The sequence below is a fragment of the Erythrolamprus reginae genome, chromosome 13 (genome assembly GCF_031021105.1).
Source record: "Erythrolamprus reginae isolate rEryReg1 chromosome 13, rEryReg1.hap1, whole genome shotgun sequence".
Taxonomy (NCBI): Eukaryota; Metazoa; Chordata; class Lepidosauria; order Squamata; family Dipsadidae; genus Erythrolamprus; species Erythrolamprus reginae.
This window is the reverse complement of record NC_091962.1, coordinates 3,691,650-3,708,098: the sequence shown is the minus strand read 5'-3', so window position 1 is coordinate 3,708,098 and position 16,449 is coordinate 3,691,650. Positions and strand designations below refer to the sequence as shown.

Genomic DNA, 16,449 nt, shown 5'->3' with positions numbered 1-16,449 from the left:
CAACAAAAGAGACTTGGAAGTACTAAAAGTCTAGGGAAATGAGCCTTAAGCAAGGTGCAAATTGTAAAGGAACAACTGTGAGTCCCTTCCCCAAGTGCCCTGGAATTGTAATCTGCAAAGCTACAGCCTGGAGACAGTTATTTAATTGAATGTTTTTACTGAATAACTAAAAGGAATGCAGTTGGTCCTCGATTTACGACCAGAATTGAGGCCAACATTTCTGTAGCTAAGTGAGACAGTTGTTAAGTGATGTTTGCCCCATTTTACAACCTTTCTTGCAACAGTTGTTCAGTGAATCACTGAAGTTATTAAATTAGTAATATGGTCAAGTGAATGCTTCTCCATTGATTTTAAAATGTCAAAAGTCACAAAAGGTGTTTACATGATGGGGACGTGGTAACTGTCATAAATTGCCAGGCATCTGAATGTTGATCGTGTATCGGGGAAACACTGCAAAAGTTGGAAGTGTGAAAAATGGTCATTGGTTGCTTTTTTTCAATGCCATTGTAACTTCCAATGGTCACTAAATAAGTTGAGGGCTACTTGTACGTGCATTGAATATTATTAGATTTTCTGGGTTTGCAACATAGGGAACCCTAAACCAACCAGTAGCAGGGATGATCCATAAGGTTAAGCCACCCCCAAAATAATGAGAATAAAAACTAAGCCAATTTAGTATGTTGGGTAATGCAGTTTCTAAATGATGCCCTTCTAGATGAGATACAGTAATTTGAGTATTTGAGCATGAAGCTATTTCCCTTTTCTCTTTTCACCTTAGGTCAAAACACAAAACGTGAGTCTGGAAGAAAAGTCCAGACTGGAAATATTAATGCTGCTAAGGTATGGATTCCAAGAATATGGGAGATGAGTATGTTCATATGTTCATTTACCATCAAAGTTCCAAAGAGTATGGGAATTTGTTTGAGGATATAGTTTTTTTATTGTTCTAAAGCTGCATATCTATAGAGGAAATGCTGGTTAATTCTCTGATATTCTGCTGTAAAAGATGTAGCAGTGAGCTTGGCAAAACAAAAAAAGCTACCTTTGTCAACTGAGAAGTTTAGAGAGGCTCTTTAATTTTTAAAAAAATGTAGTTTCTGAAAGTATGTTTTGTAGCATTTATTGTGAATGTCAATGGGTTTTAACTGACCTCACTGTAAGAAATTCACAGTTGCTCAGTAGGTTATATATAACACAGTTGCAATTATGAAATCTCAATTGCTCTGCTTGTAAATGTATACCTGCATTATCCATCTTGCCCTTTAAAATGTTTCCAGGATCCCTCTGGATTTTGTTTCAGCCAAATTTAAGTTTGATAGACTCTCAAGAACAACAGCTCTTCTGGGTGCAAAACAAAGTCTGGACTTTATTTTGTAAATCATCTAATTTTAAAAGCAAATTATTTTGAGGGAGTTAACCTTTTTTTCAGATATAAAATGGCTTAACTTTTCTAACCGTTGCACAGACACAAACAGGATAGTTTGCAAGTTCACTGTTGAATAAACATAATTTATTGTACTCTACTCCTTTTAGACTATTGCTGATATCATCAGAACCTGCCTAGGACCAAGGGCAATGATGAAGGTGAGGATTATTTTTGTTGCTTCATTTACAGGCACTCTTTAAGACCAGAATTCCCATTGGTAAGCAGGACAGTTACGTGTGCCACGGCTGATTTTACAACCTTTTTTGCAGTGGTGGTTCAGTGGAACACTGCAGTTAAAGATCTCACACTGTTGTGAAGCAAAGAAGCCAGCTGGGAAGCTTGCAAATGGCAGTCACATGATCCTGTGATGTTGCCATCATAGCAAATGCATTTGCCCAAATTTTGATCATGTGACTGGGTGTGTGTATGTACTGCAATGGTGTGAGGACCAGCCATATTTTTTTCAGTGCTGCTGTCACTTTTAATGATCGCTCAATGAATGCAAGGACCACCTGAAATTCACAAGAGATAACTTGCATAAACCTGTGTTGCATTTTGTGGATACTAACAAGAGTTTCTTCTGAATCTCCCGTGCAGATGTTGTTGGACCCAATGGGCGGAATCGTCATGACAAATGATGGCAATGCTATTCTTAGAGAAGTAAGTCACTTTAGTAGCAACATCCACAAGACAGGCATAATTTGAAATGTGGTTTCCCCGTATTTCGTTACAGAGCCTTAGCTAAAGATAGAGGCCAGAATTTCATGAGTCTAAGGAGAAGGGCGGCATAAAAATCAAATAAATAAATAAATAATAATTTATTAGATTTGTATGCCGCCCCTCTCCGCAGACTCGGGGCGGAGGAGTTCCTTTTCCTTGAATGACTAAAATGGTTATACTTTCTAAATGCAGAAATACGTATGAAACACAAATTGTACACTCTTCCTTCCCTTCTTACAGATTCAAGTACAGCATCCAGCTGCCAAATCCATGATAGAAATCAGCCGTACTCAGGACGAAGAAGTGGGCGATGGGACCACATCTGTGATTATTCTCGGTAGGATGTGCAGTTGTGGATAAGAAAGATTGAAATACCTTAGATCGCAAGATACAGTGGTACCTCGTGATACGAACCCCTCGCCATACAAACAATCCAAGATATGAACCCGGGGTTCAGAAATTTTTTGCCTCTTCTTCCAAACTTTTTCCGTCTTACAAACCCGCCATCCGAACGCCAAACTCAGAAGCTCAGCAAAAGTTCGGGTTCGGGTGGCCGCTGAGAAGCCCCGTCACCCGGCTTTCGCCTTTTGAAACAGCCGGGGGGCTTCTCGGCGTCCTCCCGAACCCAAACGCCAAACCCGAACTTTTGCCGAACTTCCGGGTTTGCCGTTTGGGAGGCCGCCGAGAAGCCCCCCGGCTGTCGCCTTTTGAAACAGACGGGGGGCTTCTCGGCATTCTCCCGAACGCCGAACCTGGAAGTTCAGGAAAAGTTCGGGGTCGGCGTTCGGATTCAGGAGGACGCTGAGAAGTCCCGCCGCTCGACTGTTAGCTTTTCAAAAGAGCCGCGGAGCTGTCGGGCCGGTTGGGAGGCTGGAAAGGAGGTGGGGAATCCCAATAGGGAATTCCATGGGCAGAGCTTTGACGTCACAAAGACGTCCTTCCTGGCTGGCCGAAGTTCGGCAAAAGTTCGGGTTTGGCGTTCGGGTTCGGGAGGACGCCGAGAAGCCCCCCCGGCTGTTTCAAAAGGTGACAGCTAAGCGATGGGGCTTCTCAGCGGCCACCGAACCCGAACTTTTGCCAAACTTCCGGGTTCGGCATTGGGAGAAGGCTGAGAAGCGCCTGGCTGTTTCAAAAGGTGACAGCCGGGCGGCAGCGTTTTTTGTGTTTTTTTTTCCTTGCACGCATTAATTCATTTTACATTGTTTCCTATGTGAAACAATGTTTCGCCTTACGAACCTCCTGCAGGAAACAATTAGGTTCGTAAGACGAGGTGTTACTGTATATTTTGGGTGTTGCATAAGGCCACACAAGGTCAACCTATTGAGATATATTTAGTATCATTAAAAGACCTAAAGGGGAGATCTCAGCATGACAAGTGAGCAAAGTCCACTTGCTTCCCCAGTGGAGTGTCTCAAAAGTTAGTTTTATTAAGTTGCCATTTGGCATCCCTAAATACTAATTTTCCTTTACCCCACCTCCAGCCACTGTGTGCTTGTGGACCAGTCACGCTTTTTCAGCCCAGCATTTTGTTTTTAAAGAGAAAACTCCATTGAAGTCATTTTGAGCTCCGAAGTGGAAAATAGAATAGAAATGAAATATACTGTATAATGAAATATAAATGGAAAACCGATCCTTTTAATAGACTTGGAACTGGGAAAACTAAGAAAAGATTATTATCTGCTAAATTTCTGCCTTGCAGCTATTCTCTCAAAACTTTGTTGAGTGCTTCCATCCTACTGGTAGGTCATCTGCTAGGTACCTAGGTAAACGTGATATATAGCATCCTAAGGGCTCTGCAAGGCAGTAATAACCTTGCATATGTTTCCCATAACCAATTCACATCAGTAAATGCGTCTTCGGCTAGGGTCTGGAATTCTGAAGCATTATTGATATGGATATTGTCAACGGGGCGTGGAAAAGGCTCAAGGATGGCCACCTTAAAGACGTGGACTTCAACTCCCCGAATTGACTGGCTGGGGAATTCTGGGAGTTGAAGTTCTCATGTCTTAACATAGTCAAGCTTGAGAAGCACTGCAGGAGTGCTTCTGTTCACAAGTGGCTTCAACTCAGTGTCACGGTGGTCACAGTCTCTTCTTCCCCCTCAGCTGGAGAAATGTTGTCAGTGGCAGAACATTTCCTAGAGCAGCAGATGCACCCCACGGTTATCATCAGCGCCTACAGAAAAGCCCTGGATGACATGATCAGCGCTCTGAAAAGAATCAGGTGAGCAGCAGGAGGAAATGTGGGGGATGCAGAGAAATTGGGGGTGCATTTCTGAGCATTTGAAGGAAGCAGCGGTAGGGAGGAAGTGACTTGGGTTGACATACTGTGACTACTGGCGGGCTTCGACTTACAATAATTCCGTTTAGCAACTGTTCAAAGTTACAATGGCAGTGAAAAAATATGACAATTTTTCACACTTATAACCATTGCAGCATCAGATTGTTGGCAGTTGCCTCACATTTATGACAGTTGCAGTGTGTCTCCCACCCCCAGAGTCATGTGGTCACATTTTGTGACCTATCTGACAAGCCAAGTCAATGGATTAAACAAGATTCACTTAACAACCGTGTTACTACTTTAACAAGTGCAGTGATATTGTGGCAAGAATGGTGGTAAAATGGGGCAAAACCCGCTTAACAAATGTCTCTCTCAGCAATATAAATTTTGGGCGTAATTGGGGTTATAAGTTGAGGACTACCTGTATATACTATACCTCATACGCATAGTCATCGACTTAAAACCATAATAGCACCTTTCCCTTACCGTTGTAAGTCACTGTGGTTGTTATATGAGGTGCCCGTGTGATCGCTTTCCTCAACGACTGCTGTATACTTAATCTTAGCCAAAAGGTCTGTTTTTGATGGTTTATATTTTATATGTTATTTCTGGGAATTTTATGCACTATGCTGCTTTTTGCTTCAAAACAAATAAAGACGGCTATCCCAGCTCCCAGGTGAGGTTGCTAAAGAAACAAAAAGGGCACTGGGCCAAGGAAAGAACTCTTGGATCATCAAGACTTCGTTAGAGTACTTTAATTTAATTTTATTTATTTATTTATTTATTTATTGGATTTGTATGCCGCCCCTCTCTGTAGACTCGGGCAGCTAACAACAGTGGTAAAAACAACATGTGACAATCCAATACTAAAACAGCTAAAAAACCTTATTTTAAAACCAATCATACATACAAACATACCATACATAAATTGTAAAAGCCTAGGGGGAAAGAATGGAGGGGAGGGGAGCAGCACAGTGGAGAAGGAAATAGCCTGGACCTTCCCTGCCCCATTGACCTTCTGAGGAAACTTCAGGAAAGATTGCAAGCTGCCATAAGTGTGAATCGAGTTGCCAAGAATCCAGATTGTAATCATGATTATGCGGATGATGCACTGGCAATAACTTCAAGCACTCATCGTTAGATCCCTTTGCTCAGTGCTATAGTAATTTTGAACACTTGCTGAAGGAAGAGCGAGTTGAGAACTCCTTGTATTTAAAAGCAAGCCTAATCTCCATTTGGGATTTTTTTCCCCCAGTGAAAAATCCCATGCTCGGTACTTAATAAACACTCATTCTCTCTTCCTAAGTCTGCTAATATTTTCCAACTAACAAAACAAGTACCAAATTCCCACTGACACAAATTGCAGGTCTCAAAACCCTCCCTCCCTGGTAATATAATTCCTCAGTTGGAAAAGGCTCTTATCAATTCCTCCTCATGGTTATTGTTATTGCCACTATAGCTTTTGGGACTTTTCAGTTGTATTAGATAACAGCCAAGAGGGAACACTGGCTGGATTAGATTTAATTTAGATTTATTTGGATTTGTATGCCGCCACTCTCCGAGGACTCTGGGCAGCTAAATTGGATATAAATCCCCTTTCCATCTTTGTAAACAAGACAGTTCTATAAATCAAAATTATTTACAAATGAAATCAGGCCAGCACAGCTTGCTAAAGAGACTAGACTGCCTTTCCTTAACCTGATGTCCCCTGGATTGGATGAACTACCATGACCATAATTCCCAGGCACCCTGTGTTAGTCGGAGTTGATGAGTCGCCAGGTGTGGTAGAATTCCTATAAAGATCGATTGATTGATGGCTCAGTTGTTGCTAGAATCCCTCCAAAAGGTCTTTATGACCCAGTTTTGAAGTTCTGCTGGCTACACACACTAGTACAGTACAAGGCATGTCACAACTTTTGAGCACCCCAAATGTTTGGTAATTAAACGTTGAAAAATTGGATATGCCCTAAGCACATGATCATGCGATTGCGTTTTTGGGTGCTTGGCTACCAACTCAACTTTATAGCACTCATGGTCACCTGATTGTGATTTTTGACCTTTTTTTTTGCCAGTTTCCAGCATTTACTCCCAATTTCTGGCAAAAAAAAAAAAGCCCGTTAGATAAAACATTATTTATATTTGGTATGTATGTGCTGTTTGGTATTTAATTATGATAGGGTTTTTAGTTATTTTTAATATTAGATTTGTGCCATTGTAATATTGTTTTTATCGTTGTTGTGAGCCGCCCCGAGTCTTCGGAGAGGGGCGGCATACAAATCTAATGAATTGAATTGAATTGAATTAACAACTGCCAGAAAAAAAGTGAATAAAATCAAGTATGATCGTGTGGTAACCCATTCAACAACTGCAACAATGTACAACCTTAATTGTGGGCTCAGTGATGCTCATAAGTGAAGGACCCTAAAAACTAAAAGGTCAGCAAGTGTATGGAGAGTTCCTTTGTCTATTGGGAAAGATGCTTCTGGTTTCTGATGGGCTTCTGGACGACAGGCTTTGTGCTTGGTTTTTGCAGCACTGCCGTTGACGTCAGCAACCGCGAGGCCATGCTTAAAATCATCAAGAGTGCCATCAGCACCAAGGCTATAAACCGCTGGTCGGATCTGGCCTGCAGCATTGCCCTGGATGCGGTCAGAACAGTGGAGTTTGAAGAGAACGGCAGGAAGGAAATTGACATCAAGAAGTATGCTAAAGTAGAAAAGGTACGAAGGGGGGAAAATGGATTTCTGTAGGGATTGGGTTGGGAGATTCTGAAGGCCTGGAGGAGGAAAAAATTGGCGAATCTACACGGGTGCTGCCTTGTGTTGTGGAAATAAGATCACGTGTAATGCTGCCTTTTTTTTTTTTTTTTTAGTAATTTACAGAAACGATTCCCAAGATCTTCAGCTTTGCAAAAATTCACAAGTTAGGAAAAAGTCTAGTAACATGGAGACGTCATAGTAGAATATGTGACTAACAGACCAAGGCCCAATCTTAGGCTCCATGTTCTTATTTTGAGAAGTTCTTTGAGAAAGGGAGAGCTCTGAAAAAGCTGCTCTCTCCACTTGTGACTTAAGCCCATACTTGTTTGTCTATCGTAAAATGAACATTTTGACCGGTGGGGGTTTCTGAAGAAAAAATGTCAGTCAAAAATGCCTTTCTGATCCTGAAAGAGAGAACTTGACTCACTTGGTTGCTTCTTGAAAAGAAAAGCCTAAATTTCATTGTTATTGTTATTATTATTATTATTAATAATTAGACTTGTATGTCGCCCTCTCCGAAAACTCGGGGCGGCTCACAACAGTAACAAAACAATGCAATACAAATCTAATGGTTAAAAACTATAACTAAAAAACCACTATCTTAAAAAACAATCAATACTGTACATTCATAACTACACATAACTCTTAATGGCCAGAGAAGGGGATACATTAGCTGCCCCATACCTGGCAACATAGATAGGTCTTCAGGGTCTTGCGGAAGGTATGGGGGGACAGTTCGAATCTCTGGGGGCAGTTGATTCCAGAGGGCCGGGGCTGCCACAGAGAAGGCTCTTCCCCTAGGTTCCGCCAGACGACATTGTTTAGTCGACGGGACCCGGAGAAGGCCAACTCTGTGGGGCCTCACCGGCCACTGGGATTCATGCGGCAGAAGACGGTCCCTAAGGTATTCTGGTCCGATACCATGTAGGGCTTTATAGGTCATCACCAACACTTTGCCATCCTTTGTTAAGACAAGGGGTTGAGCATAGAAACCGATCGATCCCATGGCGCTTGCTATGAGATCTGAATACCTTCTTTGTCGCCTTTCAGATTCCTGGGGGTTTTATTGAGGATTCCTGTGTCCTGCCTGGGATCATGATTAATAAAGACATCACTCATCCTCGCATGCGCCGCAGCATCAAGAACCCCCGGATCATTTTGCTGGACTGTTCGCTGGAATTCAAGAAGGGGGAGAGTCAGGTCTGTCAGCCCCTGGAGCTCCTCGCCTCTTCTGAACCGGGAAAACGTTTATGTGGGTGGGGCAGGGAGCGAAGCAGGGGTTTCAGGCAACTTCCGCATATTGACAAAGACTTGAGGGACTCCTTCCTGAACCAAAATCTCTGCATATTGAGAGATTTTGGCTTGACTTAAAGATGTACTTTGTATCTCACACTATTACCTTTATTTATAGCCCATGTCTACTTTTATAAGCAACTTAAGACAATACTCCTTCCTTCCGTGTTCACCACAACAACCCTGTCTGGTGAATTGGGACTGACAGGCCAAATGTTACCCAGCTGGCTTTCATGCCTAAGGCGGAACTAGAACTCACCTGGTGATTGGTTCAAAGTCACCCAGTTGGCTGTTGTGACCTAGGCTTCCTTAGAAAGCATAAAGCAGAGTCTTAGTCCTGGTAAAACCTCTTTTATTTGCACAGATTGTGAATTCCTTTCATTCACAATCCACAAGGCTTGTAAAACAGTCATATTTATCAACATCAACCTTATCTCACTTGGAACGCTGCTAATTTCCAAACACAGGCAAGACAAAACATGGCACAGAGTCTATTAAAGAGTCACAAATGGAACTTTCCACTCTTGCAATGACCAAAGGAACTGATTGCTTCCTGCAAAAGCCCACTCCCCGTTTGCTCCTCTTTTATGTCCTGTGGGAGGGGCCAATCATCTCCAAGCTGTGCCCTTACTCCCAAGTCAACCCTGGTTTCTTAATTGTTGTTGTCTTCTGGCGGATCTGCGCATGTGCAGGCGCATGCTGGGAACAGGCTCCAGCTGTTCCTCTCCCTGGCTGAGGTCTGACTCTGGAGGCAGCTGATAACTGCCACGTGGCCTTGGCCGCCTCTCTGCCTCCAATGCAGAGCCTTCCCCAGACTCCAGGACTGGCCCACGTCTAAGGCGGGAGTAGAACTCGCCGTCTCCTGCTGATTGGCCCAAAGTCACCCAGTTGGCTTTCATGATTATAGGCGGGAGTAGAATTCACTGTCTCTAATTTATTTATTTATTTACTTACTTACTTACTTACTTACTTACTTACTTACTTACTTACTTATTTTGTTAGAGTTGGAAGGGACCATGCAGGTCATCAAGTCCAACCCCATGCCTAAGCAGGAACCCTATAGCATCCTAGCCAAATGGCAGTCCAATTTCCTCTTTAAAATGCCCAGATGATTGGCCCAAAGTCATCCAGCTTTCATGCCTAAGGCGGGACTGGAACTCAACTCAGTCGTGCAATAAGAAGGAACACTAGATAGATGGGGAAATGGTAGCTGTTAAAACCCATTTGTATTTTATTTCTTATTTATTTTATTCAATTTTTTTTATGCCGCCCTTCTCCTTAGACTCAGGGCAGCTTACAACATGTTTAGCAATAGCGCTTCTTAACAGAGCCAGCCTATTGCCCCCACAAACCGGGTCCTCATTTTACCCACCTTGGAAGGATGGAAGGCTGAGTCAACCTTGAGCCGGTGATGGGATGTTGATTAAATGCCGTACCCAGCTGTGAACTTACCCAGAAGCCTTTGCCTCCTTTTCTGCAGACCGATATTGAGATAACCCGCGAGGAAGACTTTGCCCGCATCCTACAGATGGAAGAGGATTTTGTTCAACAGATGTGTGATCACTTGATCAAATTCAAGCCTGACCTCATCATCACGGAGAAAGGAATCTCCGGTAAAGCTCAACATCCATTCTTACTGAACCGGCGTTTGGCTGTTCCCTGTTAATTTCCCTGTTAGGAAGGGAGACTAACGTAACCATAACCTTTTTTTAAATTAATCTTTAGACCTGGCTCAGCATTTCCTGATGAGAGCTAACATCACAGCCATCCGCCGGGTGAGGAAAACCGACAACAACCGGATTGCAAGGTGAGGAGGCCCAAATCACTGACTTTCATTCAACCAACGGCTGAACCTTCTTTCTGAATCTGCCACTAGCAGGGAAATACGAGGTTAGGTGTAAAGCCGGCTACCGACCGAAGGGAGGCCCATGGGGCATGATTGACATCCCTAAGCCAGTCCTTCAGTGTCAGCTCAGCATCTTTTCCCCCCCTCCTTGGCAGGGCTTGTGGCGCTCGTATTGTCAGCCGCACGGATGAGCTGCGCGAAGAGGATGTGGGGACCGGTGCTCAGCTCTTCGAAGTGAAGAAAATTGGAGACGAGTATTTTACTTTTATCACAGACTGCAAAGAGCCCAAGGCCTGCACCATACTGCTCCGCGGTGCCAGCAAAGACATTCTAGCGGTGAGCAACCTCTCCAGGTGCCCCCACCCCCAATAACTTTTGAGACAAGGCAAAGAGTAGGGTTTTAATTTTGCTCCTGAAGAAAATGGTAGTTTTCTTACTCTGATTTGCAGTCAGCACTGCTTGGGTGAGTGGCGGCTGTCGAGCCACTATTCTGGTGGAGGTTTGGGAACTGATATAACTTCCCCAGGCCTATATTGTTTATGTTTGGTATGTTGTGTGCATGTTTTTTTAAATTATGGATTTTTAGTTTTAATTATTAGATTTGTATTCTACATTGTTTTTTCTATTACTGTTGTGAGCCGCCCCGACTCTACGGAGAGGGGCGGCATACAAATGTAATAAATAAATAAATAAATTTCAAGGGCTCGCAGTGTCGAAAATATTAACGGAGGCAGTGCAGCCTCCTGGCTTTTCACAGGGCTATAGCAAGTCGTTGAGCAATATTACCTTAAGACAGGAATCTCCAAACTTGGCAACTTTTAAGACTTGTGGACTTCCAACTCTCAGAATTCTCCAGACAGCTATGCTGGCTGAAGAATTCTGGGTGTTGAAGTCCACAAGACTTAAGTTTGCCAAGTTTGAAGAGCTGTGCCTTAAGAGGTGGGCCTGAATTTTTAAAATTTCTTTGGCATGTTAAAGGATGAGAAGGAGAGCAGAAAATAAATTCTTAATTTTAGAACCTCCAGCTTCCCCCCCCCCCCCAAAAAAATCACAATTTGTGTTGTTGGGATGGTGAATGTAGAATGTAGAAGGTAACTTGAAACAGTCCACTAAGGACCACCTGTAGTAGGCATCTTTTTTATGGAAGAATTGGACTGCTTTGTTGGCTACTGAGACAGAGATGGCCCAGGGTGATTGGATGTGGGTGGGGAGTTTATTCAAAACCTGGGAGGGGGGCAGTGATTCCCAGACTCAGCCCCCACTCCCAAGAATGGTTTCTTTTGCTACCCGCTTGTCACAAAAAATATTTTTTTAGAGAGTCAAAAATGCATCATCATCATCATCATCATCATTATTATTATTATTATTATTATTATTATTATTATTATTATTATTTAGATTTGTATGCCGCCCCTCTCTGAAGGCTCGGAGCGGCTCACAACAACAAAAGCAGTCCAAATCCAATGATTGAAACAATTTAAAACCTTAATATAAAAACAATCATACATCTCATACCAACCATACATAAAGCGGAAACGGCCCAGGGGAATCAATTTTCCCATGCCTGAAAAATAGAGGTGGGTTTTAAGGAGTTTGCTTCAACTTTTACACCAGCTGTTTCTCTCCTTCCCGCAGGAAGTGGAGCGTAACCTCCAGGACGCCATGCAGGTCTGTCGCAACGTCCTCGTTGACCCCCAGCTGGTGCCAGGGGGCGGTGCTTCCGAGATGGCCGTGGCCCACGCCTTAACCGAAAAGTCCAAAGTCATGACCGGGGTGGAGCAGTGGCCCTATCGCGCCGTGGCCCAAGCTCTGGAAGTTATTCCCAGGACCCTCATCCAGAACTGTGGCGCTAGCACTATCCGTGTCCTCACTTCCTTGCGGGTGAGGACGGCCTCTGAACTCCAGCAGTGCGAATTGTTTACGTTGCTCTTTCTTTCTTTCTGGAAAGGTCCTTGGGTGGAGAGGAGTGGCGTGGCCACAGCACGGATGATGGAGGAGGGGGAAGAGAAGGGCAAGACTGTAGCTGAGGGAGGGATTGAACATATCGTTATGAGTCTCTGCGTGCCCACAAGACAGCAGCTCTCAACATGGGAGTCAGGACTCCTTTGGGGGTGGAATGACCGTTTCACCTAAGGCCACGGGAAGACAAATTTCCCCTGGTGTCGGGAACTAAAGCTTCTATTCTGGCGCCTTGGAACATTGCAATCAGGTGTTTACAGTGGGGGTGTCCCTCTGACCTTCCTGCCAATCAGCTTAAAGCTCTGTTGGGAGAATTGGCGCTAGACTTATGGTTGGGGGTCACCACAACATGACGAACCTTATTAAGGGGTTGTGGCATTAGAAAGCTTGAGAACCAGTGCCATAAGAGATCTAAGTCCAGCCCACCTTGAATGCCTCTTATCTCCTGCTCATTTCCCTAGACGGTTAGTAGCTCAGGTTCTTTTCTGCTGGGTGGTTAGTAGCTCAGGTTCTTTTCTGCTGGGTGGTTAGTAGCTCAGATTCTTTTCTGCTGGGTGGTTAGTAGCTCAGGTTCTTTTCTGCTGGGTGGTTAGTAGCTCAGGTTCTTTTCTGCTGGGTGGTTAGTAGCTCAGGTTCTTTTCTGCTGGGTGGTTAGTAGCTCAGGTTCTTTTCTGCTGGGTGGTTAGTAGCTCAGATTCTTTTCTGCTGGGTGGTTAGTAGCTCAGATTCTTTTCTGCTGGGTGGTTAGTAGCTCAGGTTCTTTTCTGCTGGGTGGTTAGTAGCTCAGGTTCTTTTCTGCTGGGTGGTTAGTAGCTCAGATTCTTTTCTGCTGGGTGGTTAGTAGCTCAGATTCTTTTCTGCTGGGTGGTTAGTAGCTCAGATTCTTGTAGGGTGCTTAAACTTGCAAAAATCTTCATACTCACTTGAACCGCCCAAATCTTCCCAATGCACTTGACATTATCTTTGCAAACAATTGTAGAAAAATTCTGACAATGAGGAAGAGGTGGAGGGGTGTGCGATCCCTTTGACGTTCTTGAGGAAATGGAGGTGAAACATGGAGGGTGGTGAGGTTCTGGATTTTGGGGGGTGTTTTAACTCCACATCTCTCACACACAGGCAAAACACACCCAAGAAGGCAGCCAGACTTGGGGTGTCAATGGAGAGACCGGAGCCTTGGCCGACATGAAGGACTTGGGCATCTGGGAGCCCCTGTCTGTCAAGTTGCAGACCTACAAGACAGCTGTCGAGGTGAGACTGACGCATCGATGGCCCAAGGAATTCCTCAGGGGCGGCCCAAGACCTCCTTGGCCATTGGCAGAAGCCTCGTTCCGATGGAATCTCTCAGACTACTTAAGTTGATGTTCTCGGGTTCCCTGAATGTAGGGACAAGGCTTTTGGGGGGGTTATTGTCTTTGAGAGCTGCCCCTGAAGAGTGTTCGGAGACTGCAGTTAGTCCAGAACTCAACCCCACGAGCTGTCATGGGTGTATCTAGATACAGTGTTCCCTCGATTTTCGCGGGGGATGCGTTCTGAGACCGCCCATGAAAGCTGGATTTCCGCGAAGTAGAGATGCAGAAGTATATACAGTAGTACCTCTAGATACGAGCTGCTCCACATGCGAGTACAGTGATCCCTCGATTTTCGCGATCTCGTTCTTCGCGAAACGCTATATTGCGATTTTTCCCACCCGATGACGTCACTCTCTTCCTTCCTTTCTCATCTTTCTTTCTCTCTTTCTCTATCTTGCTTCTTCCTCTCTCACACTCTCTTCCTCCCTCTCTCATCTCTTTCTTTCCTTCTCTCTCTTTCTCTATCTCTCCCCCTCTTGCTGGCGGGTGGGCGAGCGGGGGCATCAGCGAGGAAGACCCAGGGAAGGTTCCTTCGGCCGCCCAGCAGCTGATCTGCTCGGCAGCGCAGCGAGGAGCCGAATCGGGGTTTCCCCTTTGCGTGGGCGGCGGGGAAACCCCGATCTCCGTCTGCTCGCTGCTGCTGCGCTGCCGAGCAGATCAGCTGCTGGGCGGCCGAAGGAACCTTCCCTGGGTCTTCCCCGCCGCCCACGCAAACTCCACCATCTGCGCATGCGCGGCCATGAAAAAAGGGCGCGATGGTGTTTTTACTTCCGCAACCCTACATCGCGAAAAATCGATTATCGCGAGGGGTCTTGGAACGGAACCCTCTCAATAATCGAGGGATCACTGTATTCCAAGTTACGAGCCGAGACGCGAGCAAAATTTCTGTTCGACACCCGAGCTCAAATTCGGGATACGAGCCGAGCGTCCACTAGGTGGCGCAAGAATTCCATGTTTCCAGTTATCTGGGCGCCAAAAGCAAAGTCTAAAGGCATTCGTTCGAGATGCGAGTTGATCGACATACGAGCTCAGGTCTGGCACGAATTAAACTCGTATGTCGAGGTACCACTGTACACCATTTTCAGCTATGGACAGTATCACAAACCTTCCCTGAACACTTTAAACCCCTAAATTACCATTTCCCATTCCCTTAACCACCATTTACTCACCATTATTACTGGTACTCACCATTGAATAAGACACTTGGCGATCCTGATATTTATAAACATAATAATTTATTAACAATAATTATTTTTTTTGTTATTTATTTGAAAAAATTATTACTTTGGCGATGACGTATGATGTCATCGGGCGGGAAAAACCGTGGTATAGAAAAAAACCCACGAAGGATTTTTTAATTAATATTTTTTGAAAAACTGGTGTAGGCTATTCGCGAAGTTCGAACCCGCGAAAATCAAGGGAACACTGTACACCCATATAACACGTACGCTCCACATGTTGCACTGGCTACCAATTGGTCTCCGGTCACAATTCAAGGTGTTGGTTATAGCCTGCCGCATGAAGCCCACAGAGTTGGCCTTCTCCAGGTTCTGTTGACTAAGCAATGCAAGTTGGCGGGCCCACGGGGAAGGCCTTCTCTGTGGTTGCCCCGGCCCTTTGGAACTAACTATCCCCCTGATGTCCATAGTGCTCCCACCCTACTGGCCTTCCAAAAGGCCCTGAAGATCTGGCTTTGCCACAGGCTTGGGGGCGTGAGAGTTAACATCTAGTCACAGTTGTGTTCACATTTGCTTGGTGTGTATGTGTGTGTGATACATAGGATTCTTTAGTTAATTGGGTTTTACTGTTTTTATTGTTTTATATTTGATTTACTGTATTATTTTACCTATTATTATTATTATTATTTATTTATTTATTTATTTATTTATTAGATTATTGTAAGCCGCCCTGAGATCCAAACGATTGGGCAGCATATAAGTCAAATAAATTAAATCCCTGGTAAGAGTGGTGCAGTGGCCTAGAGGTGGAGTTCTCCACAATCGGGAGGCTGTGAGTTCAATCCTAGGTAGAGGCAGATATTTCCCTCTTCGGGCACAATGAGAATATGTCTGCCGAACAAAACTCCACATTGGCAACAGGAAGGGCAATGGGCCAGTAATCACTCAGCTCCATTCAGTTGCCCAAATTCCATCCAGGGATGCCAGGGATTATGGGAGAGGTGAAATGCTCCCGGTTGGCTCGTGCCTGTCGGTCATAGGAGAGCCCGGATGCAGAGGGCAAAAAACCTAAATGGTGGTATCTGGGCAAGTGGGCGGAGTCTAGCCATCCCCTTGCGATCAGCTCTCCTACAACCCGACAGGCACAAGCGAACCGGATATTACGGGGGTCATTAAATGGAGACGATTGCCTTCTTTCTGACGTACCGCCTCCCTCCCCAGACGGCCGTCCTCCTGTTGCGGATCGACGACATCGTTTCCGGCCACAAGAAGAAAGGCGACGATCAGAGCAAGCAGCCCGGAGCCCCTAACGCGGCCCAGGAATAACAAACTCCTCGGCAACAAACCTGGGAGGGTTGGAGGAGGAGGAAGAGGAGGCCGAAGGAAAAGGGAGCCCAGCCAACATTTCAAGAGACGACGCGGTTCTTCAACCTCTGGATTCAAAAAAACGGTTGAAGGCCAAACCCCAATTCGGTTTCAAGTTCTAGGTCACGGAGAGAGGAGGAAGACGGGACGGCCGCACTCCTGCGTTAGCGGGTTTCCCCCGGAGGAAACGCGTTTTATTTAATAAATGTACTCCGTAGCTGCTTGGTGGCTTTATGAATAATTAAAAAAAACAACCAGCCCTTTCACGTTCATA

The 16,449-nt window shown here is 44.8% G+C and overlaps 1 protein-coding gene across 1 annotated transcript in view; it reads left to right on the top strand.

Moving 5' to 3' along the window:
* The window catches only part of CCT3 (chaperonin containing TCP1 subunit 3), a 20,425-nt gene extending 3,976 nt beyond the window's left edge, over positions 1–16,449 (top strand). The window contains exons 2-14 of the mRNA XM_070766677.1: positions 779–840; positions 1,534–1,584; positions 2,024–2,086; positions 2,387–2,483; positions 4,252–4,369; positions 6,960–7,146; positions 8,236–8,385; positions 9,959–10,091; positions 10,204–10,285; positions 10,480–10,660; positions 11,960–12,205; positions 13,400–13,531; positions 16,032–16,449. Of these exons, the coding sequence (XP_070622778.1) occupies positions 779–840; positions 1,534–1,584; positions 2,024–2,086; positions 2,387–2,483; positions 4,252–4,369; positions 6,960–7,146; positions 8,236–8,385; positions 9,959–10,091; positions 10,204–10,285; positions 10,480–10,660; positions 11,960–12,205; positions 13,400–13,531; positions 16,032–16,136 (1,607 nt within the window). The 3' untranslated portion in view covers positions 16,137–16,449. The remainder of the gene's footprint in view (positions 1–778; positions 841–1,533; positions 1,585–2,023; positions 2,087–2,386; positions 2,484–4,251; positions 4,370–6,959; positions 7,147–8,235; positions 8,386–9,958; positions 10,092–10,203; positions 10,286–10,479; positions 10,661–11,959; positions 12,206–13,399; positions 13,532–16,031) is intronic.